Source organism: Eschrichtius robustus, chromosome 3 (genome assembly GCF_028021215.1).
Source record: "Eschrichtius robustus isolate mEscRob2 chromosome 3, mEscRob2.pri, whole genome shotgun sequence".
NCBI lineage: Eukaryota > Metazoa > Chordata > Mammalia > Artiodactyla > Eschrichtiidae > Eschrichtius > Eschrichtius robustus.
This window is the reverse complement of record NC_090826.1, coordinates 40,282,954-40,303,593: the sequence shown is the minus strand read 5'-3', so window position 1 is coordinate 40,303,593 and position 20,640 is coordinate 40,282,954. Positions and strand designations below refer to the sequence as shown.

The 20,640-nt window shown below is 34.4% G+C and overlaps 1 protein-coding gene across 3 annotated transcripts in view; it reads left to right on the top strand.

The window, feature by feature from the left end:
• SPATA6 (spermatogenesis associated 6) overlaps positions 1–20,640 on the top strand; it is a 149,571-nt gene that overhangs the window by 60,622 nt on the left and 68,309 nt on the right. For all 3 annotated transcript variants that reach the window (XM_068539846.1, XM_068539845.1, XM_068539847.1), the window contains 4 exons: positions 779–859; positions 5,164–5,457; positions 9,853–9,940; positions 16,448–16,488. In XM_068539846.1, the coding sequence (XP_068395947.1) occupies positions 779–859; positions 5,164–5,457; positions 9,853–9,940; positions 16,448–16,488 (504 nt within the window). The remainder of the gene's footprint in view (positions 1–778; positions 860–5,163; positions 5,458–9,852; positions 9,941–16,447; positions 16,489–20,640) is intronic.

The following is a 20,640-nucleotide window of genomic DNA, read 5'->3' as shown; positions in this document are numbered from 1 at the left end:
ACTTTAAAGTTAGTAGGTCAAAGACTGGGTAAGATATCTGACCTCCAATATATTAGAGTGAAGCTGCCCTGGGCACAGACAATACTGTATCTTTTAGTGTTTTGGTGAATATGTAACTTGTGTGCTTCCAAGTATCTTCTCAGGTGCTTTCTGAGTGTTCCTTTGAATTTTACTGTTTGTCTCTGCTTATCTCAAAACAGTGTTTAAGCTGATGATTGAAATGTTGCAAGAAATAGAAACCAGATTCATTCATTCATATATCTGAATGTAAGCTACATTATGGGAAAAACTGTTGGAAGAATTGGTAGAGACTTAATCTCTCTTCTGTTTTCAAGAACTGCATACCCACGAGCTGTGATTTTTTTTTTTTTTTTTGACATGTGGAGACTATGCAAAGTATTTCTGGATTATGTAGTTAAGTACATCTTAATCTGTAAAAGTAAAAAGAGCCAGAATCCATTAAGTATTTTCATATATTTAGGACTTTAATATTATTAAAAATCTTTAAAAAATTGACAGGGAAATACTTGAAAATGAAAAATATCTGAATTTTTCCATAAAAGTGATATAATCACTTGTAAGTGAATCATCAGCAATGAAACTGTTTCTTGATAACATTTAACATTCGTTTGTTGTCTTTATCCTTAATAAGAAATTCAAACTAACAAATAAAGCAGCTGAACCTTGGTAAGTGTTTGTTACTGTAGGTCGTGTTTTCACCAGTAATAATTAGCTTTTTAAAAATTAAAATGTCTAATACCCTCTCTTTCTTCCTCAGGGAATTGCTCCAAAGCTGGAATTTTCTACAACCTCAGTGATTACCGAATGTCTGATAAGTTCAAGGAAGTGCCACACTCAGGTTAAAATCATTTATTTAAAATATCTGATGGTTTAATTTATTTGTTCGTATTTACTGGGCATTTGGCAAGCATTATTCTTTTATTTTGCCTACAACTCTTTTCGCATTTTTTTGATCAATCTCTAGTTTAAGTAAAACCATTATCATAGGTATTTAGCAGTTTGGTTACATGTTAATAAGTGTGGAAGTGAAAAGCTTGGTATACATATACATGGTAGATGGTACTTTTTTTTTTTTAATGGAAAGAAATCAGGCTTCCTGAAAGATGTTGGTTTCAAGAAGTTCCACAGAGAACTTGATTGGAGGCTTCTATGAATCTTAAAGAAGTTAAAGTTCAAAGGATACCTTTTTAGCAAATGGGACCAGAGGTTCTCAGGCTGGGATATAGGTGGTTAGTGGGTATAGCTTCTTGAGTGTCTGTAATTCCTTAAGGGACTATTGCTTAGTTTGGTGGCTGTTCTAGTGTTATCAGATCAAGAGAAGCTTCGATACTTCAGCCTAAGAAGTACCTTCTATGTTTGTAAAAACTGCCTTCAGTAAACTCAGATATCTGGATCTAATATTACATTCTGGTCTAACTTCCTACTGAGTCACCAGGATCATCTTGCTACCCTGACCACAGGTTATCTAATAATGTCTAGGCATCAGTCATACATATGTGACTGCATTATGACCAGGTAACAATGGCCATCCTGTGATGATGAGCCAGTAATATATAAATCCTAGAGGACCCAAACAGGGCAGAACTGGACCTCTGGTGGAAAAAGTAGAATGTTAATCTCCTGCATTATCAGCTTCAGAGTGAATTTGCTCAGGGTGGTAACTTGACAAGCTAACAAAGGTAAAATATAATTGTAAGATTATCAAGGGGATCTTTCTTATTTTGTTTAGCAAGACATTTGGTATGTTAGAGTTTGGCCTAATTATTTACCTTTTAAATGCAAGCCGAAACACTGCTACTAGAGATCTAATGATCCATACTTGCCAAATGCAGAGCTGGGTTTACTGACTTGTTTGGAGATATGCACTGTGCACATTTGTGAATTGTCAGAAATGCTTCCTCTGGACTCACAAAAGTTTCCTCTCCACACTGGGGTATGCCTTTACTGGGTGGGTAGAAATTTCTTTTTTTGTCAGGAGTGTAGCATACACACAGAAGAGTACACACATTCTAAGTGTACAGCTTGGTGGACGATTCCTTACTAAATGTAGAACTGCCACCCCACTAGTAGTTTCATTGGACTAGCATTTTCCACTGTAAGCTTTTGGCTAACTTGCTATTTCAATGTTTGTCATTTGTTTTTTGTTGAACAGAGATGTGAGAGAATAGGCTTTGGTGTTATTAAGAAAACATTCTTGAGAATCAGACAGATTTGGGTTCAAGTTCCTCAAAAGACTGGTTTAAAGATTAAATTAGAGAATATATGTGTCTGCACATAACATGTAATTAATAAATTTTGTGGCTGTTAGGTTATTAGTTTGTTAATTAGGATAATTGAGATATAGAAGGCATAGATGAAATATAAGATGAAGACATTGTCTGGTAGGCACAACAGAGTATACACTTTTACATTAAAATTCTGAATGGTAACAGCCAGGATTTTAATCTTATGTGATCTTATTTGAGAACATGCTAAATCCACTTTTTTTCCAAGTGGATATTAGTTACAATTAAAATTTTAATGGCTATAAAACAGCATTTTCAGGTTCAAATACAGTTTAAGAATTAGACAAACCATTTTTGGTTTTTAAGAGAGGAGTGAGTGAAATAAACTCTTTAAAATCATTTAGGTTTATAAATATTTATAATGATCTTTATTCCTTTTGGCACATTATTTTCAAATTTTTTGTCACAATTGATGTTTTGCCACCAGTTGAATGGACTGAAAAAAATAAATATATTATTGGGATTTTCTGGAATATATCTAGTTTTCTATGTAGTCTCTTTTACCTACTGCAAAGTAGAACTTATTAGTAAATAGTTAAATATTACTAGTAACTTTATTAATATGTTTGATAATCTATATCAGGTAGCTTTTGCTGTGTAACAAGCCACACTAACTTAGTAACTTAAAATAAGATGTTTCTCACAGTTGTGTGGATCAGCTGGGTGATTCTTTTGGTCTGGGCTGCCTAGGCTAGGGCTGAGTGGTCTAGGAGGGCTTCATTTGCATGTCTGGCAGCTGGCTGACTTCTTGGTGTGAGAGGGACTTTATATTCCTGGTGTTTGGCTTGATTTCAGCTGGGGTGATGGCCACAGACTCTCATCATCTAGCAGGCTAATTTCAGCTCATTCACATGTGGCAGGAAGGTTTTCTGGAGTAAAAGAAGACTAGCACTTTTCAAGTCTCCTTTTGTCACAAGTGCTATTGTCCTCGTGGCCAATGTAGGGAGCCATTTTGTGTAAAACAGTATGAAACAGCCACTATTTTAAGTTTTATTGGGCATTAATAGGATGCATTAAGGATTGATTAGGTTAGAAAGTATGAATCTGTGGTGGATACAGCACCGTTTCTAACTTCCTCTAGTGGTATTCAGCATTCAAAAGCTGTAATCAAAAAAGAAGATGGAGTTCCTTTCAGTTTGGTATAAACAAGAGGTGGTCAAGAAGGAACTTTACAGCATTGCTGAAATAGGTGATGATGGGTTCATCTGGGTCTAAAGGTAAGAGATCCTAAAGATGTATGAAGATCTGGGGGAAAGAGATCTAGGGGCTGGGGGAGATGAGGAGGACAAGTAACAGATTCAGTGAAAATAAAAGAAGTAGGTTGAGGAAAAGGTTTGGTCAGCAAGGGGTTTTCAGAGTTTAGGGTGCAATGGATCTGTATAGTGATAAAATCTAAGATGAAGTAGAAAAAGACAGTTAAAGCTCAGAAATAGAAAGTCTAAGTCTAAGTTCTTGGAAAGATTCATTGCTTGAACATTTTATTAAACCTCAAAGGTTCTTTTCATGTGTTAATAATGCTGCTTCTGTGAGTCAGTGTGATGTCATAGAGATGGGTGAAATGGGATGAAAAATTCAATGTTGAAGTCATTGAATAAGGTGGGAGAAGGTCCAGGAGCATAACAAGAGCTAGAGAAGAAAGAAAGATGATGAAATAATCTGATGCTGCTGGTCTGTATGAAACTTGTGGACTTATTTTTCTAATCAGGAAAATATGTTTTCTTGTTTTCCTATTTTCTTTCCTGTTTATCTACTTTAAAAAATATTTGACTCTTCTCCTATTTCACATTTGTATTTTATTTACTAAGAAATAGATACCCTTAGCAAGTAGAGAGGGGCATTGAGAAAGTAGAGAAGAGGGGAGGTAGGACTGGTGGGTTTTTAATGTGATAAAGTTAGGAGGACATTCAAAGATTCTCAACTGTCCATTTTCTCTAATATTGGAAAGCTTATAAATCTAGACAAAGCTTGAAGAGGTCTTAAATTATTTACTTGTAATCCAGCTTTTTTAAGGCAGAGACTATTTGAATAAAGTATCCTAATAACACAAAAAATTTAGAAATATCATTTGTTTTTAAAATTTTAGAGTGTTAGCCAGTTTTCCTAGAAGACAGAGTACTAGTCATTAAAGTTTGTAATGTGTCTTTTATACATTTTTACTTTTATAAAAATACAGAATTAAGATGTTATGGTTATCTGTCATTGAATTGTAAAGTTTTAGTTTGGAAGAGATCTTAAAAAAATCCTAATCACCTTGTATAATCCAAGTTATACATTTTATGAAAATACGTATAAAGCTTTTCTTCAGATTTTCACATTGTGCAAATGTATGTAATCATAATAGTATGACTGAAACGTATAGTTTTCTCCATAAAGATTTTATAATCAACTAATTAGACATGTGTGTTGCTAAGATTACTAAACAAACCCTCTTAAATTATATAGCCAATTATTTCAATACATAATTATAAATGATAAACCAATGTTTGCATTAGTTTTTCAGTATACTGAAAAATATGTTTTTTTACTTTTTTCTTAGATTTTTCAAATGATTAAATATTGGGCTTTAACTTTCTTAAAGTACTTGTTATACTTAAGAAGTATGGTACAGTATATTTTATTAACTACTAGACAGAGTTATTTAGGAGGATATGGATTTGACTTCCCTCAGGATCTACGTGGATAAGAGAGACTGATCTAGTTGGCTTTGATAGATATGTGCCTTAAATTACTTTTTAAGGTTTTTTTATACCTGTAGTTACATATATACATATATATATGTATATGGTTTACCCAAGGGTCATAATATGTATAAAATATATTTCTCCTGACCAAATGAATTTTTATTTTTTATGTTTAGGATACATTTATTCACCATACGGCTCCAGTTGAAAAATCACACGGCAGACTGCAAACCAGAACACCAAGGTCACAAAAGAAAAAATCCAAGTCACCTGAGAGAAATAAATATTGCATAAATGCAAAAAACTACGAACAGCCTACAATTTCTTCAAAATCACACTCTCCGTCTCCTTACACAAAAAGACGCATGTGTGAGCTATCTGAAGACACTAGGCGGCGGCTGGCCCATTTAAGTCTGGGCCCCTATGAATTCAAAAAAGAAACCGATAAACCTCCATTTGTGATTAGACATGTATGTGTTCTCTGAAACATTTCCATTTGAAACTGATCTAGTCTGTTCTTCCACTAAAATATTATTCTCAAATTTCTTCCAACTTCTAGCTTATATTAATACTTTTCTTTCCTGAACTGTTAGCCTAGCAATCTAAAGTGGAAAATTAACTTGATAAAAGAACATTCTTTTGCAGCCTTTAAACCTGACAGAGATCAAGCTCCATTGTGAATGCCATGTTAAATCCTCTCAGTAGCCATTTCGTTTCCTCTCATACAGTGGACCGTGTAATAACTTTACAAATTGAACTGAGATGTGACTGACGTTAGTTCTAAAATGGCAGAGTAGGGAATTAAAAGAGGACCAAGTTTTCTTTGTGGAAAGGAAGACACCCTCCTCCCCCAGCCTTTTAAAAAATTATAATGGAAAAGTCAGTTTCTCTTGAAATTATGTCCCTTGGATAAACCTTATATAATGGATCTTTGAAGTAAATCTTTATTTGATGGGAAGAGGAAGGCCTTTGAAAGCAAGTGAACTTCAAGGGTAACATAGTTTCTAATCTTTCTATATGGAAGCCTGTTTTGATATGGTTTGAGTTTAGAGCTTGTGTCCATATGATAGTCAAATAGACTCTGGCTAATCTTAAGGGTCTATAATCAGAATACTTAATAAAAGACTTTCTCAGAATCTTCATAATTTCTTTAATTTTTATCAAAATATTTTACCTTGAAAGTATTTCTTTAAGCCAAGCTTGCAAATTAATAAAATTGCTTTATATAATAATGAACTTGAAGATTTAAGTGCCTATAGAAGCAAAACAACTTTTTGGGATGTCTGTAAAACACTTTCTGACTTTAATGTCTCTAATGCATTTTTTTCCAAACTTTAAAACGTAAATATCAATACAAACATGTAAACATGCTCCTTTGATGGTCGAATAGCTTTTTTAACATACACCACCTAAAAGTTCAGATTTTCTTTGTGATACCTTTTTTAAAAAATTTAGCTGGGCCTTAAGCAATATTTCATTCCATTTTCATATTTCGACTATGAATCCTTTATTATTTTTGCCTAAGTAATAGATTTTTTATTGTAAAAAAGAAAATTTATAACATAATGGACACTTTTAAATGATAATATTTTATTGAGATTATTGTGATTATACTTGTCTTATTCCTATAGAACTTGTTTATGGGTTCTGGTCACAGTTTTTTGTTGTTTGAACAACATCCAGATATGTTTACCTGCTTGTTTGATGGCAGTTTCAGAATGCCTTTAATCCTGTTTGCTCATAATTGCAAATTAAATTGAAAAGAAAGGACATGCTAAATTCTCATCTGAAGGAATATTAGCATTTTAATTAAAACGCCAATGTACAAAGATAACCAGGAATATTTTGAGTGTTAGCCACATAAAAGTTGCTTAGGGAAATAACTGCTCTTAAAATGTTTATTATTATTTTCATGTCACTGTTCAAAATAGAATAATTTTAATAATGCTTGGTATAAATCTTCACATTTTTATTTAAATGATTTCCCCTTCAGCTTTCCATTGAACAGAAAGAAATACATACTTCTAAGCTTATAGTTAGAAAATTGCTTACGTTATTGTATAGGACTAGATTTTTTCCAACTGTATTTATAAATGTATGCCTCTCTTGGCCCCATAGGCATTCATGATTTTAAAAGCACTTAACAAAATTGGTAACCAAACAAAATTTTAATTTGATACATGAATATGCAAAATGTAATACGTTTAGGAAAGACATTCTAATTTTATAAACACTGTATAAAAAGTAATCTTGAAGAATAAGAAGCCGTTTCAAGAATCTAACTAGTAGTCTCCCAAACTGGCACAACCATCCTATAAGAGTTAAACTGCATTCTTTGCTTTTTTATTTATGCAGAATAGGATTTTTTTCTATTGTGGTAAAATACTCATAACATAAAATTTACCATTTCAACCATCTTAAAGTGTATGATTCAGTGACATCAAGTATATTCATATTGTGGTGCAACTGTCACCACTATCTAGTTCCAGAACTTTTTCATCACCCTAAGTGGAAACCCCATGCTCATTAAGCATTCACTCCCCATTTCTTTCCCCAGCCCCTGGCAGCCACTAATCTGCTCACTATCTCTATGGACGTACAGTGTTTGGCTTTTTGTGTCTTTTTTCATTTAGCACAGTGTTTTCTAGCTTCATCCATGTTGTAGCATGTATCAGTACTTGATTCTTTTTATGACTGAATAATCCATTGTACATTTCGTTTATCCATTAATCTGTTGATGGACATTTGGGTTTTCAACTATTAGTTATGTGAATAGTAATTCTATGAACATTCATACACAAGTTTTTGTTTGAATACCTGTTTTAATTCCCAACTGCTTTGATACCTAGGAGTGGAATTGGTGAGCCATATGGTAATTCTGTGTTTAACTTCTTGAGGAATTGCCAAACTGCTTCCCACAGTGGTTGCTCCATTTTGTTTCCACCAGCAATGTGTGGTGGTTCCAATTTATCCACATTCTCGCTAACATTCTCACCACATTCTCATTTTGTTTTGTTTTATTTTTATTGTAGCCATCCTGAGGGGTGTGGAGTGGTATCTCATTATGGTTTTGATTTGCATTTCCCTGATGACTAATGATGCTGAGCATCTTTTCATGTGCTTGTTGCCGTTTGCATATCTTCTTTGGAGAAATGTCTGTTCAAGTCCTTTGCCCATTTTTAATTGAGTTGTTTGCCTTTTTGTTGAATTCAGTTGTAAGTTTTCTGTTATATATTTAGGATTCTAGATCCTTATCAGTTATATGATATGCAAATATTTTTTCTCATTCCGTGGCTTGTCTTCTCACATTCCTTTTTTTAAAGTTAAATTTTAAAAAATTGTGGTAAAATATGCACAATATAAAACTTACTATTTTAACCATTTTTAAGTGTACATTTTAAAGTGTACACATTAAGTACATTCACGTTGTGTAATCATCACCACCGTCTATCTCCAGAACATTTTTCATCTTGCTAAACTGAAACTCTGTACCTGTTAAACAATAACTCCCCATTCCTCTTTCCCTTCAGCCCCTGGCAGCTACCATTCTACTTTTTGTCTCTATGAATTTGACTATTTTGGGTACCTCATATAAGTGCTACCTAGTATATACAATATTTGTCAATTTGTGAATTGCTTGTTTCACTTAGCATAAAGTCATCAAGGTTAACTCATGTTCCAGCATGTGTCAGAATTTTCTTCCTTATTACGGCTGCATGATCTTTTACATGTGTATACCATATTTTGTTTATTAATTCATCTGTTGATGGACACAGGTTGCTTCTACCTTTTGGCTGTTGTGAATAATACTACTGTGAAAATAGTACAGAAATATCTATTCAGGGCCCTGCTTTCAATTCTTTTGGGTATATACCCAGGAGTGGAATTGCCGGATCATATGACAATCCTATTTTGAGTTTTTTGAGGAGCCACTATGCCGTTTTCCATAGTGGCTGCACCAATTTACATTCCTACCAAGAGTGCACAAGCAGTTCAATTTCTCCATATCCTTGTCAACACTTGTTATTTTCTGCTTTTTGATAATGGCCATCCTGATGGGGGTAAACTAGAATTTTGATTTGTACTTCCTTTATGATTAGTGATGTTGAATGGTTTTCCATGTGCTTATTGGTCATTTGTATATCTTTTGGAGAAATGTCTTCTTAAGTCCTTTGCCCAACTTTTAATTGAGTTTTTTAGATTGAGTTTTAGATGTTTCTTTATATATTCTGGATATTAATGCCTTTTCTGATAGTGATTTGCAAATATTTTCTCCTACTACATGGATTGCCTTTTCACTTTTTTGATATTGTCCTTTTATGTACAAAGTTTTTAATTTTGGTAAGTAGAGCTGTCTTTTTTGCACAGATTTATATCATTCTGACTTTTTTTTTGTTAGAAAATGTGGATAACTGTTAATATCTTTTATTACTATACTCAGAATGCTGACTCCTGAACACAGCCAAGTAAAGACACTAAATTCAAAATCTATATGCTAAGGAGATAATTAGTAAATGGCTAAACTTGTTTTTTAAATGTGGCAAAGTAAGATTTCCCTTTTTTTAACTTTGTAATAGGAAGCAAGCTAGGCAATAAAATAATGGCCATTTCAACTGTAAATCTGTTCATTTTAGAGTGGATTCAAAATATAATTTAAAATTTCAGGAGTTTACCTTAAATTTTATTTGAAAACAAACAGCAAAATACTCGGCTAAGCTCTGATCTTGGAACATCCTTGAACTGTATAGGCAGTATCATGTTAACTTGATGATATGTGATCTATGTGCTTCAATTGATTTTCTGACACCATGAGACTGAAAAAAATATTTAAGCTCTTTTTTACATTGAAATCTTCCTTATTCTAGGTTGATCCCCCAAGTCCCAGGGCTGATGCTTTATTTGGATCTTCTGGCAGAGACTGTGAAAGAGATGGATGGTCCAGGCTGCACAATGGTAAGCTACAAGTTATCTCTCTTCATCTGTTTTAGTTCTCTTGGCTGCATGCAAGTCTTTATCTTGGCATCAATTAATAAAAACAGAATCTTTGCGGCATTGGAAAATATGGTATAATGCCACTTTTTACAACTTGTGGGACACCCATGTCGGTACTCTCTAAAAATAATAGAATTTCTGTGCTGCTATAAACCATCTTCATCTTTGAGATTCAAAGCACATATTAGCATATTAAAGACTATGATACCTTTTAGTAAAAAAAAAAAACGTTTTATTTTGTTTTGCTCAACAATTTCTAAATTTATTTGACCATGAAACCTTTTCCTCTCCTTAACATACATTACTTAGTTTATGGAACAGGCTTTGGGAAACACCGTTGTAAAAAGAGTTCACGTTTATAGGTTTTGGACATACATTTACACATATGTTTGAATACCTTCTCTACCACTTATTTATAAACTGGACATTCATTTTTTTTTTTTTTTTTAAACTGGGCATTCTTGAACAAATCACTTTAACTACTCTGATAATCAGTTAATTTATTGAAGAATGAAGATAACATGATAAATATTACCATGTAAAATGCTCTAGCACACAGGATACTTAATAAATATCAGCTGTCAAAATACTTATTATTTATATTTCTGGAAAGATAACATCCTTTAGGTTTAGTTTATAATATTTTTTTTTCATTTTTAGGCCTGGTCCTGATGGTTAGATAAGTTGTTTCTTAAGTTCAATATGAAGATGATTTTTATGAAGAAGATTAAATAGTATTTTATAATTAGAGATATGTAAGTGTTAATATCTGTAGACATTAGCTAGTCAGTTCACCAAGTATTCACCAGCAGCCTTTAAGTTAATTTACTGCACACTAAAAAAAAGGCATAGAAAAGTGAGAGTGAAAAAATACAATCAACATGTAGCGAGCTCCGTCTCTTTTTGTTTCTAAACGCCAGTGTATAATCTGTCTGTTTTTAAAGATTGGGATATGAAACATTCTTATGTGAGAACGTGAACAGTTTGTACTCACTTATTTTGCTTTTTTAGCCCTAACTGGGAGATAAATGGGGTGATCAATAAGTCTTTCATACTCAGAATAGCAGATTATATGAAATTAGGAACAGATGTTATACTCTTGGACTTTCCCCTCCAAGGGATGTTCCCCATCCAACAGATGTTTCCCCTCTTGGACTAAATTTATAGACATAGAGTAAATAAGCTTTCAGAACCAGAAAATTGAAAATAGCTTCAGTATAGGCATTTCTTTGGAAGATGTTTTTAGAATGCACTTAAATGTCTGATTTCCCTTGACAATTATTATGTATTTGCCAGCAGAACTGTTATAGTTTCTAGTAACTTCTACTCAAAACAGCCAGCTGCCTGTGTAGAGGTACAATCAGAGAGGTCAGTAATGAGGTACTTTTTTTTTCTTTTTAATTTGACATAATTTCAGACTTATAGGGAGTTGAGATAGTACAAAGAATTCCCCTACACCTTTTACTCAGAGTCCACAAATATCAATATTTGCTTTTCCCTGTTCCTCTCTCTCTTTCTCCTCCCTGCCTCCATCTCTGTATGAGTGTCTGTGTATAAACTTTTCTTGACAAGGACATTGCCGTGGGCTGAATTGTGTCCCTCAAAGTTCATATGTTGAAACTCTAACCCCCCAGTGATGGTATCTGGAGACGGGTCATTACCTTTGGGAGGTAATTAGGTGTAGATGAGTTTATGGAGTGGGGTCCTCATGATAGGATCAGTGCCCTTATAAGAAGAGACACCAGAGGTCTTGCTTTCTCTCTCTGTCATGTAAGGACACAGCCAAAAGGCAGCCATCCTCAAGCCAGAATGAGAGCTCTCACTTGAACCTGGCTGTGCTGGCACCCACATCTCAGACTTCCAGCCTCTAGAACTATGAGAAATAAATGTCTGTGGTTTAAGCCACCTAGTTTATGGTAGATGACAGCCTGAGGAAACTAATACAGTTGTTTTCTTATGTGATGCAAGTATCAAAACAGGAAATTAATGATATAATGTTAACTAAGCTATAAACCTAAGTCATATTTTGCCACTTGTTCTAATAATATCTTTATAGCAAAAGAAAGTCCACAACATACATAAGGTTCAGTTGCCATGTCTCTTTAGTTTTCTTTAATATGGATCAGTTTCTTAGTCTTTCTTTGTGTTTAATGATGTGATAATTTTGAAGAATAAAGGCCAGTTTTTTAATAGATCTCCCTCAATTTGGATTTGTTTGATTTTTTTCTCCTCATGATTAGATTTATTCATTTTCCCCCAGAATACAACAGAAGTGATGTATTACTCTCAGTGCATCATGTCAGGATGTATGTGATGTTGCTTTGTTACTGGTGATGTTAATTTGCTCACTTGATTAAGATGGGGTCTGCTCAGTTTCTCCAGCATGAAGGTGCTATTTTCTTCCTTCCCTTTGTAATTATGGGAAGATTGAGACTATGTAATACTCTTCGACTTCAACCCCTTTAGCATACATTGATGATTCTTGCCTGAAACAATTTATTACAGTGATGTTTACCAAATATTTTTTAAAATTCCATTTTTCTTTATACATTTATTATTTGCCTTTTACTATAAAGAGTTTTCCCTTCTCATTTCTCTAATTTTAATGCCCCTATTCTTTGGACTACTTTTTTTTTTTTTTTCTTTTTCTGGTTGGCAGTTGAGCAATTGTGCTTTGGGTTCTTATCAGCTATTTAAATACATATGTGAATTTCTTATGATAGAATGTCTTACACATAGTGAATTTTCACTTATGACTATCTTTAATGAAAATTCTTCTTGAACATTTTCTTACCAAATTGTCTTGCCTAATAATTCTTAAGTTCCTATAGGTTACCATTTTCACCAGCATTGATTTATTTAGTCCTCATAATAATGTGAAGATGGATGTAACTATATTTGATCAGGAAGAGTGACAGAGGCTTGGAGAGGTTACGTGATATGTTGGAGAGCTACAGAATAGCCGTGTACAGTGTAGAACCCAGGTCTTCTAACCCCAACTTCCTTTCTTTTCCACCATTCTCCTACCACTTTTCCTACTTTCATTTAGGTGTATTTTTTTAAATAAAAATTTCAAATTTTCTCTGTCTGGAATTTCCTTGATATATAATTCTAATTGTAATTTGTGCAGTCCTTTTGAAGAAACTCAGTATCTCTTACACCTCAAGAATATATGGAAGCTTTATTCAGTCATTTGTGCATTTTAAAGAGGAAATCAATAGCAACATCCTGGCCTTTTTAAAATTTGCTTAGGATTTAGGAACGATATTAGACTCTGTCTCCCCCTTGGAGGAAACGTCTCTTATTCTCTTCATTTGAAGATTCTGTCGTGAGTTTCAATTCTATACAAGATTGTAATCTTTTATGAGCTTCCACTAGTCCCTTTGCTTGACGGTTATTATTTTTATGTCAAATAAATTGGAAATAACATCCCAAATCCTAATAGGTCATATCTTGAGTAGATAGCAATAAATGGTAATATCTTCATCTTTTCTGAATAAAACGCATGTAGTCATCATGTATATACTTATCAGCAAAATATCTCATTTGTTTGTGTGCCTCCTTGTTTTACAGAGTATCAGTTTTAGGAACTCCTTTTTTAGTTTCTTTAATTCTCTATTATTTATAAAACATTTTTAACAGCTTTATTGAGGTATAATTTATATATCATAAAATTCACTTGTTATAAGTTTACAATTAAATAATTTTTAATAAATTTGCACAGTTGTGAAATCACTAATATCTATTTTTAGAATAAAAAGGGAGAGAGAGCATGAGTGAATGAGTGAGCACACCAGAGCTCAAGTGCAAGATCTGACTGTCTCTTCTTATAAGGGCACTCTTTCCATTATGCGGCCCCATCCTCATGACCTCATCTAACCCTAATTACCACCTAAGGGTCTCATTTCCAAATACCATCACTTTGAGGGGTAGGGCCTCAACATATGAATTTTGGGAGGACACAAATATTCAGTTTGTGACACTGATTTCATGAGACTATTGGAGAATCAAATAATAACTAATATTATTGTGTTTTCTGCTAGCCACTATTCTAAATGCTTAATATTTCATTGATTAATTACTCATAGTCACCTCAAGAATTTTAGATGCTATTATTTATCCTCATTTTACAGGTAAAGAAATCTGAGATTTAAGGAAGTAGAGTAAGTTGTTCAAGGTCGTGCACGCGCGTGCGCACGCACACACACACACACACACACACACACACACACGATCTAAATTAGCTCTTTATCTTCATACTTTTCTTAAGTGTAACCCATTCATTAAGACCCAGCTCAACTTTTTCGTCCTTTAGGAAGTTTTTCCTGATGGCCTTCAACTTTGAGAGATCGATCTCTGATATGACTTTTTAATAGCATTGATTGCCTATACCATTCTGATTTAGCCTGTTCTTTTATGCTGCTGTTATTCAACTTCCTATAACTTAACTAAAGTAAATTATAAACACTTCACAACCATGGGTCGTGGCTTTTATCTCCTCTATCTCCTGCATTTAGAATATAGTTAAGTACCTAATTGTTGGTAAAGGTGATTAAATGTGAACATTAGGAAACCTCAGATCAAAGTAATAGCTTAATTTATAAAAGTGAAAGAAAATTATATAAATTTGTCTGAATTAGGATAAGTTTATAAATCGTTTGTGGAGAGCAGAAGACATTCCTGTGTTTTAATATATTGATATTTTGAATATTATATTAGCTACCAGAAAGAATATATATTATGTATAGAAATTATTACCTTAATTTTCAAAGTTAGCATGTTTGGAGAATTAGACTCAGTGTGTCCTTATCATTCTTTTATTTCTTCTGCTACTTGTGGCCATGTTGTACATTAGACTTTACAGAAGAGGAGTTAGGTTGGGAGTTACTTTTATTTTGAATTTTGAAAAGCAGTTGAAGTAAGTTGGATCTTACTGAATTAAATGGTGAAGTTGACCTTGTGTGAAAGACATTAACGTTTCAGCTACCCTCTTATAATGGCTCAGGACACTTGGAGAACAAACATCTTGTGCTATAAATGAAAGCTAATTGACTAAATATAGACTATCCTGGGTCTCTATCCATGTAGCATTTTTTTTTTTTTCTGTACAAGGTGGTTTGGGAAGGTAAAATATAGAATGTTAGAATGTTTTTGACTGGAATGTATTAGTAAAGAAGTAGAATTGCAAATTATGGTTCTGATTTTCTTATCTATCAATATAACAGAGATTATAATACTTAAAACTTGACTCCTTCAAGTAATGAGTAAAACCCCAAATCTGCATCTACAATATAGTGGTCTTTGTCTTAGGGAGAGATTTGGAATAGCTTTATAGTCCACTGTTGTAGATGCTATGCTAGGTACTTTTATAAATTGTATAATTTAATCATCACTATAACTCTCTGAGGTAAGGTAAGCATTGTCTTCATACTCTTAAAATGAGGAATGAAAAACAGATTAATTGTATAACTTGACCAAACTAACATGTATGATAAGTGGTGGAAGTTGAACCTGGCCTTGTTTGACTTAGATTTCAATAGTAATGATGTTGATAATGCTGTTAGTAATAATAGTTAACATTTATTGTATTGCCTTACATGTAATATCTAATGTAATCTTTAAAACAATATTACGAAAGAGGTACATTAGACCAGTGGTCCCCAGCCTTTTTGGCACCAGGGACTGGTTTCGTGGAAGACAGTTTTTCCACCGGGGTGGGGGGGTGGGGAAGGGGGATGGTTCAGGCGGTAATGGGGAGCAATAGGGAGTGGCAGATGAAGCTTTGCTCACTCACCCGCTGCTCACCTCTCCTGCTGTGCGGCCTGGTTCCTAACAGTCCAAGGACCGGTACCAGTCTGTGGCCTGGGGCCTGGGGACACCTGCATTAGAAAATTGAGGAATCTGAGACTTAGAAAGATTAGATAATGTGCCCAGGGCCATATTGGAAGTGCTGGAGCCTGAACTGTAATGCACATCTATTTGTCAGCAGGATCTGTACACTACGGGACAGTATGCTCCCGCCCTCTAAAGCTGGTCCTGTTTCCATTACACTCACTTAATTCAAGCATGGACTCCAAGATTAGGAACACAGGTAGTTTGGCAGTATCTATCAAATCTATATATTCAAATTACATTTCATCATAAACTAGTTTGTCAACTAAAAATTATCCATTTCATGTAGACAAATTGGTTTATCAACTAATAATTAATCTGGCCTGTATCAGTTATCTCCTACTCTAATGAAAATACTATTTGAAATCACTTAATTGCTGAAGAACTGATACAGATTTTAACTTGTTGCTTATCATCTTTGTAACATTATTGAAGGATTTTTAAGATATTTCTGAAAACTGCTGTATGAATTATAATCGTAGAAACAGAGTGATTGTAGGAAAAATCAAAGATGAAGACAAATTTCTCCTTTTTGATAGGAAATATTTATAGTTTCTTTTGTACATCCTTTTTTAGATCATTCTCATCTTGGCTGCTACCGACCCAAGGATTATAAGGTATGTAGTATAAATTGCAGAACAATAATTATCCTGGCTTTCAGATTAGAACATTAGTAAATTTCTTATATGTATGGTCAGATATTATCATATTCATTTAGTCAAGAAATTTACAAACAATAATTGTCATATTATGGAATGCCATTATTTTGTCTATGTTGTCAGGTGGTAAGATAGACTTTTCATTGAGTGTCTTGCTACAAATGTTTTGTGACTTTTGATTGTTCATTACTTGTTTGTGTATGTGTATATGTGTGTGTGTGTGTCTGTGAGAGAGAGACAGAGACAGAGAGAAATTGGTTGCTACTTTTAGTGATACCTCACACAGTAGTATTTCTAAATTTCAGTCATTCGTAGAGCATCCTCATAAGTTTTACAATACCTGCGTGTAATTTATGCTGTCTTTTAAAAATTCACCTTGTTTTTATTTATTTCACCAGTGTAAATGAAAAATCAGCATCATATACTTTAAATGGATGATAGCCTTAAAAGTACAGCAAAAACAAAACAACATTACTAAATTCTGGCTAGAAAACTATTGTTTTCCAAAGGCTCTGAGACATGTTCTCTTTTTCTTAAAATGAGATAAGCAATGATAGACAGGTATAGGAGACATACCAATAGCTAACCGAAGATTTCTGATTGAAAGCGAATTGAAAAGAAAATATATTTTTTCTTTGGGAATTCAGTACCTTTTAGTGTATGTCCATGTGCTATGTAAAATAATCTTGTGTATCATCTAAATTCATTTTGGGTACCATACTAAGTTATCTGCTATACCACTAGTAGTTCATGTTCTACATTTTGAGAAGTACTGCCCCAGAGTTTTTCTTTTCTGTCCCTAAGTGTAAGCTTCTTAATAAGAAGAGGCATCATAGTTGGGAAAACAAAACAAAACAAAAAACATAGCTTTCCTTATAATACCTTTGTTTATTTACTTGGAAACAATTTATCCCATGCTTACTGGCACTGAACAGCATAACTCTTTGCCATGCTTCGATTGTGATAAAAGAAGTATGGAACAGTTAAGTAACAAGCCAAGGCACCATGTGACTAAGGGGCCAGATCTACCAGAGTGTCAGAATCATCGAGGTGGAACTTTATAAAAGTTTATTCCAGGCCTACTAAATTAAAATTGTTGAGACTGTAGACTAGAAATGTTTATTTTAAACAAGTTTCCAGGTGATTCTTATGCAACTCTTTTGCCGTCTATCCAAGGATTGGCATTTGAGAACTACTAGTATAGATGTGGATATAGCACTTGAATAGAACTGTTCCTTGTATAGCGTTTGTATAGGGTCGTGCCCTTGCTTAAGGCTGTCCCTAGAGGAGTGTGGGCCTGGCATAATTCCCCTGGTGCAGACCTACCCTATTATGTGGAATTTATTCAAACACATACATGGGTACTGATCTGTGTAATATATATGTGCATGCATGCACACGCACACACACGTGTCAAGAAGCATAATTTTTGTTGTCTTGCATGGGGCCCAGGGAAGCTACCTTAGTTGTAATACCTACGGGACAAGCCTATCTTCAAGTCATGTTTCACAAGTTTTATTTATTTTCTTCTTTATTTGCATCTTTGTTTTTTTTTACTAATCTGTAAGTTCCAGAATGGCAAGGATCTTATTGATCTTGCTTATTGACAATTGCTACATATTGTCTGATATACAGTGTGGATTCCTAAAATATGTGTGTTGTGTGAGTGGATTATGAAGAGAAAACAAGTAAACCAAACATACAAAAGTATAGAATGGAGAGAAAGGTGTAAAGTTTATAGGACACTAATCTTTATCCTAAGGTAACTGTAATCCACTTCTACATTGACTGGTCCATTTAAAGGTAGGTGATATATTTAGAATCCTCTTTTCTAAATGAATTCTTTAAAAGAGCTTCACTTCTATTCATCTTTAACATCCGCCCACCCTCACCTCTGTATTCTTCACTTTTAGAGTTAGAGTAGAAGTTGATCATTCATACTACCTTTGTAAAGCTGTGGGTGGTAAGTGAGCTCACAGGATTATTTGTGTACTGAAGAGGTAGATTTTCACAGAAATACATATGCAGCACTGAACAGTGCTGTCTTTTCTATGAAAAAAATAAAGGGCTATTTTCTTATAGGCATATAGTAACCGGTAGTGGAACACTATAGGATTTCTACAAGGAGAAGAGTTATGAAACTAGGAGTGCTTGCAAAAATTTTTTAGAAAAGTGGGACTTGGCCTGAGTTCTGTTGAGAAATATATTCTGCAGAGGCAAGGGAAGAGAGAGAAGAATGTCTTAGAAGGAAAACAACATGAAAAAGCCTTGGAGTTTACAATAAGTACATTGTCCTGGAGGCAGGGGGGAAACTACTGGTCTGGCTTGAGTGGAGGGCATATATTGAGAGATAATGGCTATTTAACATGTTTATTTTCTATTTTTCCTACTTCTTCATACCTATTATATCTGCTGCCTCCCTCTTTAAGATTTCTAGTTACTTGGTCATTAGCTGTTCTTTTGGCCAAAGTCACCTCTCTTCACCCTGGATGCATTATAATCAGCTGTTCTATAAATACAAAGTTCCCAGAAAAAGAGCACACCTCTCAACCTGCCTCCCTATATCTTTATTGTTCCCTGTTTCTTTGTCCTTTCATTGCTAGACATTCAAATGAATGACCCAACGCAGCCAAAAATTAATTAATTAAAAAAAAAAAAAAAAAAAAAAGCCTGGAAGTGAATTAAGTCACTTCTTATATTCCATTGACAAGAACTAGTCCCATCTAGAAGCAAGATGAGGAAGGTGGCTAGCAAATAGAGATCCTAGTTAGGCAGCTGTTTCCCGCTGAAGAGGGGCCATAGATTTTAGTAGACCACCGACCATATCTGTCATAGTCTGCCCGTCTGGCCACCAAATATCCCTTTCTTCCCTCACACAGAACATACTCTTGTCCTCTTCCAGGAAAATCACTTGAAGTTCCATCATTCAAGTTCCACTTGAATCTAGCTTGAAGTTCAGGATCTTTGAGTGCTGGATAAGCCAGATCCAGATAGACTCCCTGTGATCCAGTGACCTGTGAACCAAGACAAGTTACTTCTCCCCTCCCTCACCTTCTCACTCTACCTGAACCTCATTTCTGGTATGTTTTGTTAGAGCAGGGATAGGATAACTGGAAAAAAAAAATGGTGCTCTTATTTGCAAAAGGGAGAAATAGAGAATGAGGAGCAGTTACTAGTCTACAGCAATGATAAATGCTGCTGGGCAAGCTTTGTGAACCTAACAGGCAGGTGCCCCGCTGCCCTGATAGTAGAGGAATGTCCTTTCTTAGACTTTACTCTCCATGGTCCCTGACTCTACCCTGCAGCTGGTTTTTCCATGTCCATTTATTATCCTACATGGCAGTGAGCTATCCTCTCTGAAATGGGTTGGGAGGATTTGATCTCTTGGGACTGCATAGTTTTCTAGCCCACTTCCTGCTGTTAAAAGTTTTGGGGCCTGAGAGCTATTTTATAGACTTAGGCTCTTAAAGGCCAGGTTCTTGATTTCTTAGGCAATATAGACTTAGGCAAGTATCAACTTCTCATTTATTTGCTTCCAGACAGTTTAATGTTTCAGTAAATACACACAAAGTTGTTTTTTTCCCTCTAAATATAATTCTAAAGTCTGATTTATTTCTTTAGTTCTTATGCCTTTTAATGGCTTACCTTGAGGCCCTTTGAAGTAGGCTGAGATGGGAAGCAACCTCCTCAATCTGATTTTTGTCTTAGGATTTCGTTTCTCTGTTTAAAAAGTTTTAATGGCCCTTTGTTCAAAGCTCAAAGCCTTTTTCTGTCTTAACCTTCTACATTTTGTGTCCACACGCAGTTGACACTCACTTTTCCTGGCCCTGAGAGGCCCTCGATTACTAAAATCTTTCTATACTATTTCATTTCTGCTCTCAAACCAATCTCTCCTGAGCTCGTCATTCTTGAAATCCCTTGCTCAGTATAAGTAAAAGTCAACACACACTACATCTCTTGCCCTTTGCAGCTATTTTCCTAGAGGTAATAAGCTTGAAAGTTATGTGGTCTATCTTCCAAGCTGTTGCAGGCCACAGTTTTATTTTGCTACTGCATTACTGGATCTTAAATTTTCAATCCTCAAGTATCTATTCCCTTGCTTCCTGCTCC